This window comes from Notechis scutatus, chromosome 1 (genome assembly GCF_049901735.1).
Source record: "Notechis scutatus isolate UNSWTSFEM ecotype Mainland chromosome 1, rNotScu1.2, whole genome shotgun sequence".
In the NCBI taxonomy this organism is placed as follows: domain Eukaryota; kingdom Metazoa; phylum Chordata; class Lepidosauria; order Squamata; family Elapidae; genus Notechis; species Notechis scutatus.
The window spans coordinates 44,888,198-44,909,230 of NC_142009.1; the positions used below are offsets into that span (position 1 = coordinate 44,888,198).

General features: G+C 37.0%; 1 protein-coding gene across 1 annotated transcript in view; it reads left to right on the top strand.

The window, feature by feature from the left end:
* The window catches only part of SRBD1 (S1 RNA binding domain 1), a 146,701-nt gene that overhangs the window by 55,046 nt on the left and 70,622 nt on the right, over positions 1–21,033 (top strand). The window contains exon 15 of the mRNA XM_087953112.1: positions 561–652. Within this exon, the coding sequence (XP_087809238.1) occupies positions 561–652 (92 nt within the window). The remainder of the gene's footprint in view (positions 1–560; positions 653–21,033) is intronic.

Consider the following 21,033-nt stretch of genomic DNA (forward strand, 5'->3'; position numbering starts at 1 on the left):
TGTTATACTGGCTTTTATGTAATGGCCTAAATCAATAAAATAATACACCTTGAATTTTGTTAATGATTGCCTGCTGCTGTTTTGTTCTTGTCATCTAAATATATATATATATTTGATCTCTTTTACTTCAACTTCAACTGCATACTTGATGTGTTCCAAATAAAATGTTCACTTACAAATAGTATAAGAGTTATGTAGCCCAAGATCTTCCCAAAGCAGGATGTAATGTTGTCTGCTTTGTTCACAAATCTTAACTGAAATAAGGCCATCTACACAAGTGACAGTATTCTAAACAGGTGACATTCACATGAGTTTAATGTTTGGTATTCAGATTGTAAAGAATGGAAATATACCACATATATTTAAATTTGAGAATACACACACACACACACACACACACACGAACACACAATCTTGCCAAGTTTATTTTTTAGATAATGGTTGATGCATTTTTGTCTCTACAAGCACTGTTTTTTTTATCAATCTTTGGTTTTTGTTGCTCATTTTTTTCATCATTTTTCTTAAAATATAAGATATGTTGTATGCTTTTAATATTACAGCATTACCAATGAAGCAGGAGCTTCCATATACAGTGTTAGTCCAGAAGCTTGTAAAGAGATGCCTGATTTAGATCCTAACCTACGAAGTGCAGGTAACTATTGCTTATATACTTATTCGTTTCAGAAATAGAATATATGTGTATTATAACCATTACAAGAATGACTTGAGCTTTAGGCAAATATTCCCCGTTTGTGAATATTTACTTCATATGAAATACTGAACCATTTTATAAAGCAATGCAAACAAATTATAGGAAATTATATATAATTTTTTTTGTTTACAGATCTTGAGTATACTTGTTGGCTAATCCAACATTTGCTTGAGAGAAAAATCTGCTCATTATTTACATACTGTTACATGCCATTTATAAATAGCAACACGTATCTTAGCCTATTATACACAGCATAGCATATCTTCTATCTTCCATTGTATAGGACTTTAGTATACAATCTTTTTATAAGACTTCATTTTATTATACATGTTTCTTGAATAGGAATAACTAATAGAGAGGAAGGATGAATTTCTGTTTTAATAAAGACACGTACTTTTATAATAATAGAAATTATCAGTCTTCCATTCTTTTTTTAAAAATCCGCTTCCCTTGAAATTTCGGCAGATTTACATCAGAATAAATGGACAGTACAGAATGATCTGAGGCATAAATGAGCTGTAAGTTTTGTAAATGAATTTCAGCTTGAGTAAAGAAAGTTTCGTAGGACTCTCTCCTTTACATAAGCACTGTCATCCGTTCTTAGTATTTCCATTGGCAATCAGAAACATATGTGAGCTTACATAATGTTATTGAAAATGCGGTTGCAATGCTGCATCGTTGAAGTTTTGCAAGTTGTTTCTACATTTTTCATGATCTGTCTGTAGACCTATCAGCAGTTTTCTAAACTGGAAATGTATATATAAATTTCATTTTAAGCCATATTTTTCTTTCACAAATTGACTGAAAATTCCCATCCCAATCGATCTAAAGAGCATGAAGTTGGAGAAAACTACTTATCCTCTTGTTTTCAGTTACTTTGTTACTCTTGTTACTCTTTGTTAACTCTGTGTATTTTTGCTTTTTTCTTACTAATTCATATTTATAGAATATTTCTCATCCAGCATGTAGTCTTTTTAGGAAGCTATTTAATTCCCTTCTAAATCAAGGTGCTATCAACCTTTTGGTTTTGGTTCAAGTGACTTCTCTTCTGGCCAACTATATTTTCTTTGATATATGCTTTTTTAATGTTTTAATTTTAAACAACCCAGTATTGGGCAGCCTTGATTGATTGATTATTTGATTCATTGAATGAATGAGAGAATGAGTGAGTGAGTGAGTGAGTGTGTGCGTGCATGGATGGATAGATGGATGGATGGATGGGGCATTACTTCATAACAGAGACAAAAATGGGAGATTCCTGCTATGACCTCTGTTGTCAGAGAGATTGGAAAGAAGTCCAGTAGTTATGTTTAGCATGCTTTTCCTACCTTATTATGTATTGAGCTGTAATGAACATGCATGCCTAGCTGAATTGGCTTGCAGACATGTGAATAATTTAATCACAAATATAATCTTTACCATGTTTTTAATTAAAACTGAATGAATATAGAATATATTAAAATATATGAGTTGTTTAGTTCTATTGATTTATCTCTCTTCAGGAAGATTTCATAAATGGAGCTTAAGGGGGTTAAGGTCAAAATGCCAGTTTATTTCTCCTGCCAGATAATCTGATGCACACCTATTTGAATGCTTTGTATTGTGATCCAGGAGGTCCTGCTTCAGTCCCTATTTCCTCTGTTTCAGTAGTTCAAACCTGGTAACTGGCTAGGAATCCAGATAACAGGTGTAATGGGCTGTGCCTCTATATCATGAATATTAGAGTCTGAATGTTTCTTGTAACAATTAGGGATATGCAAGTATGGTGGAAGAAGGGTCTTGCCTTTGCTCCTTTACCAAGGAAATAGCACATACCTTATCTAGGCAGAGCTGAAGGCTGATCAAAGATAAACAGACAAATTCTGTGACCCAAGGTGCTTGGAGACACCATTTTAATGTTGGGAGACTTGTGAGAAGAGATAGAAGAAAGGAAGGATGAATAATTAATAGTTGTAGAAAACTGGCTTGAAAATTATTATTTTAGTAAAGTGTACAGTACATCCCAAATGTTTTTGTTCACAGATTTGTAAATTTCCGAAAGAGAATGAAACATCCACTAATTTGCAATTATATAGATAAGTGTGCTATAATACCAAACAGCTGTTATTTGAGAGTGACAAATATGGGAATTTCTTCCTATATCATTTCTGAAATCTTAACATCTTTCTTCCAGATGCTGGTGACTGCTCTTACCTGAAAATAAAATAACCATTTTTAATCTGTCAATAGTTAATAAGTAGATATGAACAAAGATATTCCTAATGGACTGTTTTAATTTAGTTGGATTAATTACCCTGAAACACCTACTTACCTACCTTCTTTCTTTCTTTCTTTTTTTCTTTCTTCAGAACCAGTGGAAAGATTAGATGTAAACCACATTCTTAAAATCCCAGGGTAATTCAGAGAGGTGAACAGTAGTCAGAAAAATCATAGTCTTGGGCATTCTTTTGTCCAGTCTCCTGCATTCCCCAACTTTTTCTTTAAAGATAAGGAGAAGTTCACTTTCTTGATAGGAACTTGGATATCTTTTCAAATTTCTGCTACCAAGATCCTAACATTTCCTCCTTTGATTAATATCATTAGTTGTAGTTCTTTTTAAAGAATATATCTACTTAGATATATCTACTTAGAGACTGGCGGTAAAGATACAAATAATGGGTAACTCTTCAGCTACTTGATGAATGCTGTTGTGTCTGTCTTCAGGGTTCCTCTTTTTATGAAAAACATAGTTGGTGCTTCAACCTATCCTACAGGATTTGTTTTCCGTACCCCAGACAATATTAAATTCTATCTTCTGCCTATATTCTTTGTCACCTATACCACTGTTTTCAGCATAAGAAAATGAAAACATTTCCATTGTTTAAAAAATCATGTTTTCATTTGAGACTGTCTAAAATTACATTAGCCTTTTTTGTAGCCATATGCACTGGTTCGTGTACCGTTTATGATTAGTTGTAATATCACAGTAATAAGGCAAGAGCATAAATGCATGCACACTACTATCATCTCTAATCCATTCTCCATACTTACAGGACAAATGAGAAAATTAATCTCAAAAAGTCAGGCTCGTGCTCTGCAAAATAATAATAATTTGGTGTGCTAGTACAACATACAACTTCTTAAAAATACATTTCAGTATTAGTACATTTATATGACTGTGTTTGAAAAATTGGAATGGCTCCCAAGTTTTATTTTAAAAGTTCCATGATCGCTTCTCTTGAGAAAAATCTGATATATTTGCAAGCACTGTACAGTATGTGTTTGGTTCTATAGGATAGAGAACAGAAATATAGTGAACTGACTTGTCTGCTTGCATAATTTCAGCAGCAACTTATTAAGTGGTGCATTTGTTTTAGCTACTGAATACAAGAGAGAACTTTTTAAAAAATTATTCTTTTATTTTTCCACCATAATAACCTGAAGCAGTTGTACTGCTGCCAAATCATGGAGATGAGCTGCCTTAAAACTGAATGTGGTAATGGCTGTTATGAATTAGTAAAATTATTGAAAAATTGCCCTGTGTGTTTTGATTGGCAGTTTCTGCATTGGTTTAAGAATTCTTGCTATTTGAAGATTATTTCAGCACAGTTTTCAATTTTGTTTCATGGAATAACAAATGCCTCCCTTTCCAAAAATTTCTGTGTGTGCTTCTTTTAATATATATATATATGGTATAAAAACACCAAGCTAGCAACTCTGTGCTTCAATGCACTAAATCAGAGAAAATAATATGGACAAGCCACAGTACAAAATTTTCTTCAGATTTGGATAGGAAAGGACGTTTCCTCTTAGTGACAGTGACATTTACGCTAGCCTGTCTCAAAAATGGTAAAGCTTGTCTATATAACTTGTATAAGTCAGTGCAATGAAGCACAGGGGAATACTTTCATTTTAATTTCCATTTCACTAGTTACATCAGAGATTGTACTGTACATTTTTCCCTCTTTGTTTCCCAACTGTGATGCCTGCAAGATAAACTATTTTTAAAAGCTAATAATTAGGAATACTGTGTGTCAAGTTCTGGTCCCTATGATACACAAAAGATGTTGAGACCCTGGAGAGTGTACAGAGAAGAGCAACGAAGATGATGAAGAGGCCAAATCATACAATGAATAGTTGAGGGAACTAATTTAGCCTCTAGAAGAGAAGGATTATGAGTGCCTTCCTGGACTTGAGGGGCTGTTACAAAAGAGAGAGAACTTATTCTCTAAGAAACTAGAGCAGGGGTCTCCAACCTTGACAACTTTAAGACTTGTGGACTTCAACTCCCAGAATTCCTCAGCCAGCAAAGCTGGCTGAGGAATTCTGGGAGTTGAAGTCCACAAGTCTTAAAGTTGTCAAGGTTGGAGACCCCTGAACTAGAGGGAAGGAACAAAGAAGTAATGGGTGGAAGCTTGTTAAAGAGCAATCCAGCCTAAAAGTAAGGAGAAATTTTCTAAAGGTGAGAACAATTAATCAATGTAATAGATTGCCTCCTGGGGTTGTGGGCGGGTGCTCCTATTTTCAAAAATAGACTGAACATTCATTTGACTGGGATGGTATAAGGCTCCTGTTTTAAGCAGAGGATTGGACTAGAAGTCCCCCAAGATCCCTTCCAGTCCTAAGATTCTATGGTAACATCATATAGCTGGAGATGTGGATGAGAGTTGCTGCAGTTTAAAAGCAGCATTTGGGGAGCGGGGGGGGGAGGGGAGTAAGAGCAAAAGGTCACACAAGACAGCTTTTCTTAGGATTGTCAAGTCCCATCTGCTTGTCTTCTCTCCACAGGGCAGAATTCATTGGATTATTGTACACTCAAAAGTTCAGCAAACCACTTGTACTTTTCACGGCAAGAAAATGCCTTTTAGGTATTTGGGGCTTGTTGGGACTTTGAGACTGTCAATGCTACAGGGGCTTATACCCTTGGGTGCTTCTACAGATAAGAGACATACTGTTCAAAGCTGTCACAATGCCCCCCAAATGGAAGGAAAAGATCGGAGACAATATAATCTCTTCTGACGATCTCAGATAAAGTAAAATTGTTTGATGATTAGATGTGTGGAACATAGTGCCTTTATGTCTACTTGAGCTAATTTCTTTAGCTTCTTTCAAAGATCATTGCTCCCCTTTGGCTGCTCCAAAGCAAAGGTCACTTTTAGAAAACTTTATCACTGAAAAAGCCAGAAACTTAACATCAAACTGGAGAGGGGTTGCTATAAGTGAATAAAACTTGTAGGTAACTGTAGGGCACCAGTGTGAATTAATGCAGGATTAGAAATACATTACCAGGATTTAAAAATATTATTAGACAAAAAACTGAATCACTTGCTGTCATGTGCTGTCAAGCATTTTCAGCAGAAGTGCAAACCTAGTAGTTCCTTTGAAGACAGCAAGAGGAGATGTAGCCATTTTAATACAAAAACAGAAAAACCAAATTGCAGGTACAAATGAACAGTCACATCATATTTTGATGGAAATGGCTCCTTAGCTTAAAATATCTTTTATGTATCATTGCCTTTGAGAATCTATTTATTTACTTAATGGGTTTATATGTTCATTCATGATTGGGCATCTAACAATATTAAAAAATAATAAAACCATAATATGCAAACACACATAGCAGCCAAAGATGGGTGGGAAATTAGACATTCATCACAACTGACAAACAAGCTCCATGACACACTCTGGGGGTTGTGGGCTTGAGCACAGAGCCAGGTTTTCAAAGCCTTGCAGAAAGCCAGCAGAGTCAGGCCCAATCAGAACTTCAAACAAATGATATTTCAAGGGAGGGTAGAACACTCAGACAAGGCCCTCCTCCAAGGCCTCACCAACAACTTTCATAGCAGACAGGATAGAGCGGGTAGAGACAAACAGTCCTGTAAATAATTCAGCCCAAGCCACAAAGGGCTTTAAATATCAACACCTTGAATTGTACCCAGCAGCATACTGGTTGCCAACGCAACTTATAGAAAAGTGTGTCACATAAGCCAAATGACAGGCCTGCACAGCTACATAAGCCAAATGACTGCATGCACAGCTACATTCTCCACTGGATGAAACTTCTGGATGCCCTTTAAAGATAGCCCCATGTACAGTGCATTGCAGTATTCCAATCGGGAAATCATTAGAGCATGAACAACTGCTGCAGAGCCTCCCCATCCGGGAACAAGCACAATTGATGCACAACCCATAACTGTGTAGAAGCCCTCCTAGCCAAGGCTTCTCCTTGAGCATGAGCACAAGACCAGGAAGACCTCCGGATTGTGCACTAGTTCTGTCTGAGGCAGTGCAACACCATTCAGAACCAAAGATGGAAGGTCCTGTCTGCTTCTACAGATAGAGCAGACAGGAAACAGATCAGATGAGCTGATAATTACACCAATTACACTAATAATTACACTAATTATATAATTACACTAATAACTAGAGCATAAAAAACTAATAACTAGAGCATACAAAACATTTGCTAGACCAATACTTGAATACAGCTCATCAGTCTGGAACCCACATTACGTATCTGATATTAACACAATTGAGAAAGTCCAGAAATATTTCACAAGAAGAGTTCTCCACTCTTCTACTCGTTGCAGAACACCTTATGCCACCAGACGTGAAATTCTAGACCTAGAAAACCTTGAACTACGCTGCCTTTGGTCCGATCTAAGTATAGTATATAAAATCATACATTGCAATGTCCTACCTGTCAACCATAACAATACAAGAGCAAACAATAGATACAAACTCAAGGTTAATCACACCAAACTTGATTGCAGGAAATACGACTTCAGCAACAGAGTGTCTGGAATACTCTACCTGACTCTGTGGTTTCTTCCCCAAACTGCAAAAACTTTAACCTTAGACTTTCTACTATTGACCTCACCCCTTTCCTAAGAGGTCTATAGGGGGCGTGCATAAGCGCACCAACATGCCTACTGTCCCCGTCCTATTTCTTTTATTTTTCTTATATGTATCCATGTATTCATAACTATGTTTTTACTTATACCTATTATCTTGTAAGCAATTGACAAATAAAAATAAATAAAAAATAAACAAAATAATTCTTGTTTACATTGGCAATCATGAAACTCTGAAAATACAAATCACTTACCATTTTACAGCCCATTATGCAGTTGTGAATTCTCCCCTCTTTCCATCTGATTGTTCCCTAGGCAGCATCTCTTCCCCAGATCTCCTAAGCTCATTCTTACGTATCATTACAGGTTCCTAGAACTGTCCCAAACCCAGAGCTATTCAGTTTCCTAAGGTTGCTACAGCCAGTGGTGCCCCATCCAGACCCTCATAGCTTCCAGGCACTGAGGCAGAACCTCCACAGCATCACTCAGATGGCTTGGGGCAGAGCTTGGTATCAGTAGGCAAAGGTGTCAGGGGTCCAACAACCCTCCATTCCAATCAGTAATTCACAAACATATCTCAAAAGAACCTTTATTAGGATAGAACTGGCACATCTGTGGAATCCCGAATCTGAAAGTTTCCGGGCTTCCTACAATTTCCCAAACTACAAATCCATCCCCCCCTTGCTGTCATCACATCACATGGCCCAATCACGATCCATCCAAAAGTAAGATCCTAATTTCATCCTGCACCATACTCAATGACCTTGAACTAACAAAAGAATTTTATTTTGTCTACTTAGAGCTACTCAATTGAATCCACCCCCCTCCCACTTTCTCAGGCTTGTGGCAGCGTGGAATATGGCCTCCAAAGCTGACAAAAGGGGAATGTTGCACCTTTTCTGAAATGTTGGCTCAGATAGGCTTTACAGGAAAAATCTTTACAAGCTTGAAATATACAAGTAGTCCTTTACTTAGACCACAATTCAGCCCAAAATTTAGCTTGCTAAGTGAAAATTTTGTTGTATGAGTTCTGCTTCATTTTACAACTTTTCTTGGCACACTTGTTAAGTGAATCAGTGCAGTTGTTAAATTAGTAACACAGTTAAGTGAACTGGCTTCCCCGTTGATTTTGCTCATCCGAGGATCACAAAATCTGATTACATGACTCCAGGACACTGCAACCGTCATAAATGTGAGTCAGTTGTCAAGCTTCTGAATGTAAATCATGTGACCATGAGGATGCTGCAGTGATCATAAGTCACTTTTTCAGTGCTGTTGTAACTTCAAATGGTCACTAAGTGAACTGTTATAAGTCGAGGACTACCTGTACTGTGAAGCTTAGACAAATAATATTGTCTATATCCTTTAAAATACACTGCTTTTTTGAAGATTTGGATAGTTAATCAATTGTTGCTGGACTATACAGAGGCTACAGTACATTGACTCCAGCCTGACATCCTTCAGCTACGCTAGAATTACGATTCCCAGAATTCTCACCTTGCCTACCCAGAACTCTGTGGGCTGATTATAATAGGAATTGCAATGCCAGCTTGGAGAAAGATTAAGTATTCGAGAAATCTGATCACGTTAACTATTTGGAATCCTTCAGATTGTGGTGGTAGATAAATTGCATAAATCAAGCTAGCCAGTTCAGCTTGAGCCCAAAGAACAATGAGCAAATTCTGTTAGCATAATACAGCTTCTTTGTTACTCTTGCAGCCCTAAAATTCTGCTTTCAGGATAGCTTGTGGTGTAGTGCCTTTAATTAAACCTTGGCAGCAACTGTTGGAATTCTGTTGCTCTGTCCATTGCACAAACAAGAATGTATCCTGCTTTTTAAAGGAACTTTCTGGATCCAAGCCATTGTATACATTTAATAAGCTGCAGTGTAAAGACATTCTTACTTGAGTGAGACTAGTATCATCCAAATAAGCATCTGGTTTCTGCCATGCTGTATTTAAGCTCCTTGGACCCAAAAGCAGAGGTTTATACCCTTCAGCCAGCACTGGAGGTTATCAAGTCTAATTGGAATATTGAAGTATATTAACATTAGTTGTGGTACATTTGTATATAACTAAGCGAATGAGGTTGATTTTATACTGAATGCTCCCTTCAGACAAATTAAATGGGAAATCATTGTGTGTCCTGAAGCAAAAGCTTAATCCAAATCATATGAGGCAGCTCTCATTCTGAAAAAGGAGATTTGAATCAAAGTCTGATGTGATTAAATTTGCATTTCCTTGGAATTCATGAGAGTTTTTCCTATGGTTCCATTGGGCAGAGTCTTGTCTGCATAATTATTAGAAAACCTCAGAGGGAGTCAAAATATTGGGTATAATTTACACTTATGGTGGGGAGAAATAGACAAGAATCTCTCATAAAATTAAATTAAATGATCTGTCCTGGTAATAGGATAAGTAATTTGCATATGCTACTATTCTGAATATTGCAGCCTGCCACAAACTCTGTAAACTTTGTAAAAGGGTGTTCAGTTTTCAGATTAATTTTACTGGTAATTTTGTGCTGAGTTAACAAAAGTTACCTAACTTGAACTTAATTTTGTATGTATTTCATGCTTGTGATATTTAGATGGTTACCAAAAACAACAAATATCACCAGTATGCTGTAAAAATCAGCTCTGTCAGCTCTATTTCTTTAACTGCAGAACAGCTGATTGGTACACTCGGTTTCAAGGCTGAACATTAGCCTCAGTCAGCTCACAAAGTTCCAGAAAAAGTAACAATTGGCTCTTGCAAGCTGGTGAAAGATGGCTCCAGCGCACTACTGACCAATATTATATGCATATGTTGTTCCAATTCCATTTTATTTTGCCAAAATATCATGCTAGAAAATTAGAATTATCTCCATTTAATTGGGGTGAGCAATGCTCAATCCTTCAAATGTTGAACTTCAGTTCATGTCAGCATTTGCCAATGTGTCCACTGGTGAAAGATAACGGCAGCTGCAATCCCTACCAGAGAATATTCATAATAACTCTGAATCAGTATGGGGCATACTTATATATGTCCAGATGTCATTGATTTATAATACCAGCATTCTTCAATCCCATTAATGTGGCTGGGACTGCCATTTAACAACATTTGCAGGAGCATAGGTCTCCATTCTTGCATTAAGTTTACAGACCCTTGGATACTGACAGGAAAAATGAATCCTAAGCATAATAATTAATTAATTATGATCCAAGTACAAAAACTACTTTGGAATCAAAATGAAATTGGTACATTAGCAGTGTGCTAAAAGTTAATTAAGATTATCGGTATTATCTATGAAAGGAATCTACTGAAAAAACTATTACCAAACCGTACAAATATTTACTTGAAAATCCAATGTTTGCAGTAGAAGTTATTCACCATTATTTCTTGAAATTAAATAATAAAGATAAATAATATTTTAGTTGGCACAAGTCAGAGGAGTTGATAAATTTAAATTTTCCACATTATAATTCAACTTTAAAAATCTATTGTGATCACTCTGTTTGAGAATGCTTAAATGTCAATGTTTCATTTTTAAACCAAGATTAAAAATGCACATTTTAGAGTTTTGCTTTAAAGCATATGGTTTGCATTTATACAAAAAAGTTTCAAAGTTTACATAATAGTTTTGTGTATTTTATTTTTATTTGTGGCTGTTTGTATTTTATTCAGTTATTTTTTTCTCTAATCCATATCAAGAAAAGACTGCTTAAACCATAGTCATATTATATGTTATTGATTTTATCATGTCAGAGGTCATCCAGATGTTTAATCTTTTCACAATAGAAAATTAACAATTGCTGTAGATTTTTGGACAAGCTATAGCTGTTGGGTGGCTGTTTAACTTACATCTATTTGGTACACTAGAATTCAGATTTGTTTCTATAATTTTATTGTACAGAGAAAAAAGTTCTTAAGATGAAAACTACTACAATCTGCTGTATAATAATAAGTTGAAATTTAGGTCTATAGGAATTGAGCATTTTGGTTCACAAGATGTTTGAACAATAAATAGAGTAGATATCATTTTGCGCTAGCAAAAATTTCCCTGAAAATTGACAAACCAGAGGAGAAGCTGTGATGTGTGCCACATCATTCTGGTCCATATCATATCGTATCAGCTCTCAGATCCCATTTGGAAAGCTATATATCTTGTTGTCTTTCTTTTCACAGAATCCCCCCAGCCCTGCCTATCTTTTTTCTCTCAAGCACATATTTATTTTATCTATGGGAATAAATGGCAGCTACGATATTCATTTATGTAAAAAAAGAAAGAAAGAGATAAAATCAGACTATGTGACACTCTAGCATTGTATCTAGTTTTGGGTGTTGTCCTTTTAAGATAAATGCATTAGAATGTTTATATCATACTGTATAAGCACAGGTTTAAGGAATTACATGGAAGAGAGTTTACCCAGGAAGTCTAAAAAGATAGGGACACATTTTACATGGAAGAAGGCAAGCACCTGTTTCGCCTTGCTATAAATAGCAAAACTAAATCTCCCCTTTAAGAACAAATGTCACATAAACATTTAAAGAAATTATCAATGAGAACCTCTGTTATTTTGATGCCAATAACCAAAAGGATGTGAGTCCATTGTTTGTCATTGCTTCTAATGTGCCGGGAAACCTTTAGCCTGCCAATGAATATACTTAATAATTTATTTATATAATCAGTCAGAAGTCACTTTCCTTCATAACATAACAAATGTCATCAGTAATTGAAATGAAAGAACATTGAATATGTCATGGATGGATTTGAGATGAATTCTTGATTTAAGGCACTATGTTATTAGGGTCAGACTGAAGACACCACCCCTCAGAAAATGACATCCCTTTGGATCAGGGGTCTCCAACCTTGGCAACTTTAAGACTTGTGGACTTCAACTCCCAGAGTTCCTCAGCCAGCTCTGGCTGAGGAACTCTGGTAGTTGAAGTCCACAAGTCTTAAAGTTGCCAAGGTTGGAGACCGCTGCTTTAGATGACAAATTCATTATGGATAAGTGCAGGATTTCATTGATAGGGAATTTCTGTTAAAGTTCAGGAAAATGAAAAGAATTGTCCTAGCTGTTGAGAACCATTTGGAATACAATCTGCTCTATCATGTTGGAATAAAGAGGTGAAATAATGAGAAAATGGGATGGAATACTAGGTTCATATCTCTCCTTATATGGCCTGACATTCATTTCAGTCCCAAGTAGTACTATCTTAAAATCATACAGAATTAAAATATATTCTGCAAAATTTATTTACTACTTTTAAATTTTTCTTGGTGTGCCCAGCTCCAAACACGTTGGGCAGCTTATATGATGTAGATAACTATTCTTTTTTCTGTCCGTTCTCTGTGTATAGAGAGTTATTTTAAAATTATTGTAATGGCACCTTTTTAAAATATCAAGCTAGGTTTTTAAAATCAAGGAAATACAATCTATAGGCAGTGAACATCTATTCTGTACCGGAACACTTCAGCATAAAAAATTTAAGACTGAAAAGAAATACAGAATATTCTTCTTTAGGGAAGGATTGAGGTTGAACTAATTATATCCCAATAGTTTGTGGTTTTCATATATTTGTTTATATGTTCATTTGTTCATTCTGCTAGCATCTGGAAAGCTCATAATATTTAAAATACATAGCTGGGTTAAACTGTTGAAGCCATTTTGATGTTGCTTGGAAAATAGAATAATTATGTTTAGAGCATTTGGTTTATGAAAAAGCACTAATCAGGAAGATACCTGATTGCAAACATTTTATCTGTCCTGAAGAATTAATAGAGAGGAGAAAAATAATAAACTGACACTGTTTCTCCCTATGGAAACTCTTTTCTGTGTTTGTCTTAAAATTTTAAAAGGGAATCTTAATATTTGTTTGTTTGTTTGTTTGAATTTACTGGTACTTCAACTTCCTGAATTCTGGACAGCGTACAATATTAGAAAAAAAAACATAAAAAATGGCTAAAATGTAAAATCAGACAGATAGCTCAGACTAAAATGATTTAAGAAAATGTTTTTTTTAAAGGGTTAGTACTTACTTTTAAAAAAGGTATAATCCCTATAACAGCTGTAAAGGTATAGATCTTATGAGACAACAAATTAATTAAGCTATTATAGGGATATATTTCCTGTTTCTCCTGCCAATAAAATTCATTTGTGAATAATCTATTATGATTTTTTTTTATTAAACTCTCATTGCCATGACTTCCAGATCCTATTGGAATAATACATTTTGGAAAAGATATGTGAACCAAATCAAACAAATTTATTGCCTATTTAATATGATTAAAATACCTTTTAATATTTATTTATGTGTTTAATTTCTTACTATTTTAAGGTATTCTTTAAGTTACGCCAGTATTTCTTATATTGTTTTGGGGGGATTTGTTTATCTCTTTTCTACCTCATAAAACGATGTATGTTTAGGTTTTTTTATATATCATGCATGTTAGAATCAGTTTTGTTCTCTTTTTTTTGTTTTGTTTTTTATTTGTGTGCTATTTGGCATCATTTGGCTTGATTTTCTTGGCAGCCCTGAGCGTTTTAATGAAATAACAGCTTTGCTGTTGACATACAGTGCTCTAAATAGCTTGGAACCAGAGTATATGATATCTGGTTACATTAGAGGGGGGGGGGAAACCGCAGCAATTTGCAGGAACCCTTTCTTTTTGTAGCACCCATAATTCGGAATGTGTTCCTCCTTGAAATAAACGAGGGACCTCCAATTGCCTCTTTCAGTCATCTGTTGACTATTGAACGAATGTGTCCCTTTGGTCTTTTGTCTCTGCCAACATTTTTAACAAACATCTTTTTACATTGTTTTGATTTATTATTTTTATTATTGTATTTCAGATTATTTTATTGAAAATTCTTTTGAATGGAAATGTGTATAGATGGCCAAGTAAATGGGTAACTTTAAGCCAGCACTCCCCCTCCCTCGGTTCCCCAGTGCCCTCCAGATGTGCAGGGTTTCAATTCCCAGAATTCTAGTCCACGACAACTGAAAGAATCTTAATAAGCAGTCATCTCCAATTTAAATCTCCAGCACCTACATTGACGTAATTAAAATTCTTCCTGAACAAAATACACTGGATGTACTGTACCTGTTGCCCAATTTTCCTAATTACTAGAAAACTCTTGAAATAGAAAATAATATTGGTATGGCTTCCCCTCCTCACCCCAAAAGTGTCAGAAATGCAGTTCATTTCAAATTATATATAACACAAATGAATAATGAAAGTTTCTGCTTTGGGTGCTTCAAGACATCTCAAATGGTAGGGCTAGAGGAACTGCTGAGGCCATGCAAACAGCTGCCACTGAACAGCTCAAGTAAATGACTCACAACAAGATGCCAGAGTGCTGAATACGCTAAAGTCTAAAAATGCATTGAGAAACCATGTATATATATATATATATATATATATATATATATATATATATATATATATATATATATATATATATATATATATATATATATATATATATTTGTTTTCTTAAGTTTTCATGGGTACTTACATGTATGGTGTTCGGCTTGGTTCGGGTATTTTCCCGTCATTGTAGTTCTTTTAAAGTTGTAGCAACGTTTCAGCAGAATCTCATCTGCCATCATCAGGCTTCTGTATTGTGTCCGTCTGTGGGTCAGACTTTTACAGTGGTTTCAGATTTAAATTTGGGGCAGCCTATTGCTGTGCCAGAATGGTTTTTTCTTCATCCTGATTGGTTGGGAGTCTTGGTCTGTGTTTATTGGTCTCGGAGTTTGCTGTGTTCTGCTTGATGGGTGTTTCTGATATCTTCTGTCTGTTTTTTGGCTCTTTTTGTATCTTGATTGGCTGGCAGCATTGTGTTACTTTAATGGAGGTCTTTAGTGCAGCTTGGCTTGGGTAAATGGACGGCTATCATTAGTTAGGAAGCTGGGTTTCATCTGGGTGCCTGGTTGGGGTGTGTTTGAGCTGGAGGTATCAGGGGGATCTGTTTGTGCCCAGGTGTTTGCCTGGCTTGTGGTGTGGAGATTTTTTTGTTTGTGAGTGCAGGCTTCCAAATGATTGACAGCCTGGTGGAATCATCTCTTCTGTTCATGCTTTCTGGTCTTTTTCAATCTCTATGGCTTCTCTGATGACTCTGTGGCTAGGGTTTTCCATAGTGGCCAGGGTTTTGGTGCCATTGAAGTTGATGCTATGACCTGTAGCTTCCATGTGTTGGACTAGTGAGGAAGTGTGTTCCAGCTTTTTGACTGCATTTTTGTGTTCATCCAGGCGGTACTTATTCTTCTATTGGTCTGTCCAATGTATGTGGCCGGGCATGATGCACAGGGGACTTCGTATACGCCTTGGTTTTCCAGGTCAATTTTATCTTTGGGGTTGCTAAGGATGGCTGCTATTTTTCTGTCTGTTTTGAAGGCAGTCCTGATGTGATGTCTGTGTAGTACCTTACTAATTTTGTCTGTAGTACCTCTTATGTAGGGCAGGACAGCTGTTCCATAGGTCTGTTCATCTTCTGGGTCTCTATTATGTTTCAGTGTGTTTTTGTGGATCAAGCTGGTGATTTTGCTTTTGTGGAAGCCGTTGGCTGTCAGTACTTTAGTCAGGGTGCATAGTTCAGCCTTAATGTGTGTCTTGTCTGCCAGGCGTTTGGTTCTGGTAATTAGTGTTTTAGCCACGGAGTTTATCTGTGCTGGGTGGTGGTGGGATTGGGCGTTGAGGTAGCGGTTGGTGTGGGTTTTCTTCTGGTATATGGTGTGTCCTAGTGTGCCATCTGTTTTTTTGTAGATTAGTACATCTAGGAATGGTAGTTGTTTGTTTGTTTCTGTTTCCATGGTGAACTTGATTTTGGGGTGTGCGCTGTTTAGGTGTGTTAGGAAATTGTTTAGGTTTTCTTGTCCATGGGCCAAATCACGAATGTGTCATCGATGTATCTTAACCATAGTTTGGGTTTGAGGATGGCATTGGCCAGGGCTCTGGATTCGAATTCTTCCATGAACAGGTTAGCAATGACAGGTGACAGTGGTGATCCCATGGGGGCTCCTTCTATTTGTTTGTATCTTTGTCCTTTGTATATGAAATATGTGTTGGTTAAGCAGTGTTCTGTTAGTTCCATGAGGTGTTTGGCTGGTTGGTATTTATTTTTGATGATTTCAAGGGTCTCTCTTTATCGGGACTTGAGTGAATAGGGAAACCACGTCAAAACTTACAAGCAGATCTTCTTGCTCCACGTGTAGATCTTTGATCATTTCCAAGAAGTGGTATGAGTTTTGTACATGTGAAGCTGCTGTTTCAGCATGGGGCTGTAGCTGCTTTGCTAGGTATTTGGCTAGGTTTTGTAGTGGTGCTCCTCTGGAGCTGACTATGGGTCTGAGAGGTATGCCTTCTTTGTGTATTTTTGGGAGGCCGTATAGTTTGGGGCATCTGGAAGATTTCTCTCTGGGTATAATCGTGTGTTGGATCTCTTTGCTTATGTGGCTGGTTATAATTTTCTTCTTGGTTAATTTTTCCAGATATGTGGTTGGGTCTGTGTTTATGGGTTTGTATGTGGAGTCTTGGAGTAGGTCTGTCAATTTTGTTTCGTAGTCTTTTCTGTCCATTACTACAGTGGCATTTCCTTTGTCTGCTGGGAGGATGATTATGCTGCTATCTCTTTTCAGGGTTTGTAGTGCTTTAATTTCATTTTTCTGTAAGTTGCTTTTGGGTGGCTTGCTTGTGCATAGGATATTGGTAACTTGGTGTCTTATTTTATCAGCTTCATCTGTATTTAATTTAGTTAGGCTGGATTCTACTGCACATATGATGGATTCTGTGGGGATTTTTGGGGTGCTATAGCATAATTGAATCCTTTGGTTAGAACATCTGTTTCTGTTTTGGTGAGTTCTCTGTTGGAAGCGTTTATTGCACTAATTGTTTCAGGTGTTGTTGTGAGTTGTTGGGGTTTTCTTGTCATGTTCTAATTTCTTTAATTTTTTCAATAATTTTTCCTGTTTGTAAATACCTTCAGAATCAGCTCTCCAAGTTGTAAGTTGTTTTATCTTGTCCCAAAGTAGAGGGTGGATTTTGCTGCTCAGTTCCAGGTGTAGTGCTAGCAAATCTTTGTTTAACTGATCTAATCGGAATCTCTTACTGTATATAACACATACAGATCGGATATGCAATATTGGTGATTTTTTTTTTTCTTTACCATCAGCAGCATCATAACTGTCTGAAAACAGACATACTGCAAACTAGGTAATGAGATTAACAATGACAAAGCCTTGCCTGCAGCTAAACCATCTGATCGAATGTATAATGGAAAGGAAGGAAGGGGGATGCTGACAAAGCAAGGGTGATGAGAGTAATTCCTCCATTAATAATTAAAAGTTGGCAGTCAGAAATTTAGACTTATTAATTAATGTCACGTGAGCTATGGGAAGATTTGCGGTTGTGGTGATGGTTTTCATATTCTTGATTGTAAGGTATTTTGTAGGATCCGTTACTGTTGTAAAAAGAAATAAGTTAAAATGTTAATCTATATTGTTCTGTTAAGTAGCACTTTGGGATAGAAGAATCTAAGTTAATTTGGTAGCAGTCATAATAGTCATAAGCAGCCAATATTGTTTGGTTTGGTTTGGGTTTAGTGTTTTTTTTTTCCATTTTACATAAAAGAGTTTCTGCCCCTGCCCACCCTTTCTATCTCCTACAGCAGTGTCATTGCACTTTACTGTTTATTGGCAAAAGCATTATGCTAGATAGTGGCTTTGTCATATCAGATTTGCAGCAGGAAGTGATCTGAGACCACCATACTGATACTGAATTGCTTATCTGAAAGGTGCCCCAAGCATACCAGGTAATAAGAGAGGATCCTTGTTGAAAATCTGCATCATATGCCAGAGATGCCAAGGTGAAAAGTGTGTGCATGAAATTAGCTTTGCCACTTGATTCCTCCCCTTTCTTCCAGCTAAGAAGATGTAGACGGACTTCCTGCCTGACAGGACAATATGTTGTTGTCATACCAGATGTTGCAGTGTGCCCTATTCCTAATTGATGACCTAAAAGATTTTGTCTCAATTTGATAGGAAAGGACTTCAGGTGATGTTTCCTATATAAACTGAATTAACCTTGCATAGAAGTCAAGGAACTGCATCAGTCTTGGTTTGTTTGTTTTTTTAAAATAGTGGATAAAATCTTCTTTGAGCTCTCATTATTCTTTTTGTTTTTATCCCATTAGTCTAAAACATCTTATTTGTACAATAGTTGTTTTTTTAAATGAATAATCTGAAATGTTTGATCTGGATTTAAAAAAACATTAGAAATCCTGATATATACATACTTAATTTAATTCTTATTAGCAGAATTAATTCTTGTAGCAAAAAAAATGAAGTATTTGAAAATACTGTATATTCAGAGTATTATAGTAAATGAAAAGTGTGTGTGTGTGACTATCAAGACATTATTGTAGAACAGGGGTCACCAAACTTTTGGACCTCAGGGACCACCAAACTCATAATTTTAAATCTCAGGGACCACTAACTGGTTCTGTGGGCATGGCCTAATTTGTGGCTGTGGCTTGGTGGTCATATGATTGGCTGGGCATGGCTTGTATGTAAATATTATAAATATTTATATAAATATTGAATTTTTTTTTATAAAAATGAGCAACTTTTACCCAAAACCAGGCAAAGCAGGCAGGCAGATTGAGTTGCTCATAGAATCACAGATTCATTCAGAGATCTATCTATCTGCCATCAGCTAGCTCAGTCTGTTGCATAAAATTTGCTTGCCATGAGTTTGCGCTGAATAATAGAACCTTCAGTCCTAAGGGAGGTTCGGCTGTGCTTAAAAGCAGAGCCAAAGATCTAAAAACTAGCTAGAAAGCAAGAAATCCAACAGTTTCCTGCTTTCTAGCTAATCTAAATCTCCCAGCACAGCAGAACAGATGATGGTCGGAAAAAGAAAAAATAGCAATTTAGCAGGCATGTTTGCAGGTTAAGGAGTGAGTGGGAGGCGCAGCCTTGTGTTTCTGTGCAGCCTCGATTAATTGCTTTGGGGAGGTGCTCTGGGGATGAGATTTCTCTGCAGCCCACCAAAATTTTCTCACAGCCCACCGGTTGGCGACTGCTGTTGTAGAGTGTGTTTCAGGTTTTTTATTTATGTACTTATGTATTTTAAAAGTTTTAATGTTTATTGTACTATTTATTAATTTATTTGTATGTTTACAGTGACAAATAATGTTATGTTCTCCAAATGGAAGGGTGTCTGTTGTAAATTCCAGAAGCATAAGAATCTTCACAGCTCCCCATTGAGTTTGCTTATTGCAAACAAGCTGGAAAGCTCACAAATCGCAATCATGTGACCACAGAACCAACATAAATGTGGGCCAGTTGCCAAGTGCTAGAATCACAATTATGTGAACATGGAAGTGATGCAATGGTCGTAATTTTGAGGATGAATCATAAGTCACTTAATGCACCAAAGTATTCACAGAGGACCTGACCTGGGGTGCCCACATTGCAGCCCTGGTCAAAAGGGCCCAGCAGAGATTATACTACCTGAGGCTTCTCAGAAAACAACAACTGAATGAGAAACTGCTGGTGACCTTCTACCACTGCACCATAGAGAGCATTTTAACATACTGCACCTCTGTATGGTTTGACAATTGCACAAAAGCACTCCAGAGGGTTAATGTCATTGCCCAGAAGATCATTGGTTGCCCTCTCCCCTCTTTGGAAGAGCTTTATAGCTCCCTCTGCCTTAAGAAAGTTCAAAACATTCTCAAAGATCCATCTCATTCTGGGAACCCTTTGTTTGAACTATTACCATCTGGCAGATGGCACAGAATAATAAAAACAAGGACAAATAGGCAGCTTCTATCCCAGGGCAGTAGCTCTTTTGAATTCTGCTGTGTAGTGCAGTGTTGGTGTGGTGTCGGGGGTTTCCGGTTCATTGTGTGAAGGGTGAAGGATGTGTGTTTGTGTTTATTGTCATGGTCATGGTCATGATGTGCACTGAAGATGGGAGCGCCATCACTTGAGACTTTCAAGAAGAGATTGGACTGCCATTTTTCAGGGTCTCCCGCTTGGGCGGGGGGTTGGACTACATCAGGGGTCCCCAACCGCCGGTCCGCGGAACAAGTCTTACCGGGTTGCTGGGCGCCGCCATCTTTTTTGGTAAAAAGTGCTTCCGGTGAGCTTTTCCGGGTAGAAAGCTCACCGGAAGCACTTTTTCATCAAAAAGATGGCGGCGCCAGCTTTCAGTGAGCTTTTCCGGTAGAAAGCCATTTCTACCCAAAAGCTCACCGGGCGCTAGCGCCGCTCATCTTTTGATGAAAAAGTGCTTCCGGTGAGGTCACCGAAGCACTTTTTCGTAAAAAAGATGGCGGCGCCAGTTGATGCGTGCCGGGCGCGGTGCCCAGCTGATGCTGGTACCGGGCCGCGGCGTCAAAAAGGTTGGGGATCACTGGACTAGATGACCTACAAGGTCCCTTCCAACTCTGATTATCTGTTAAGTGGACAGGCCATCACTTCACAGATGTGTGTA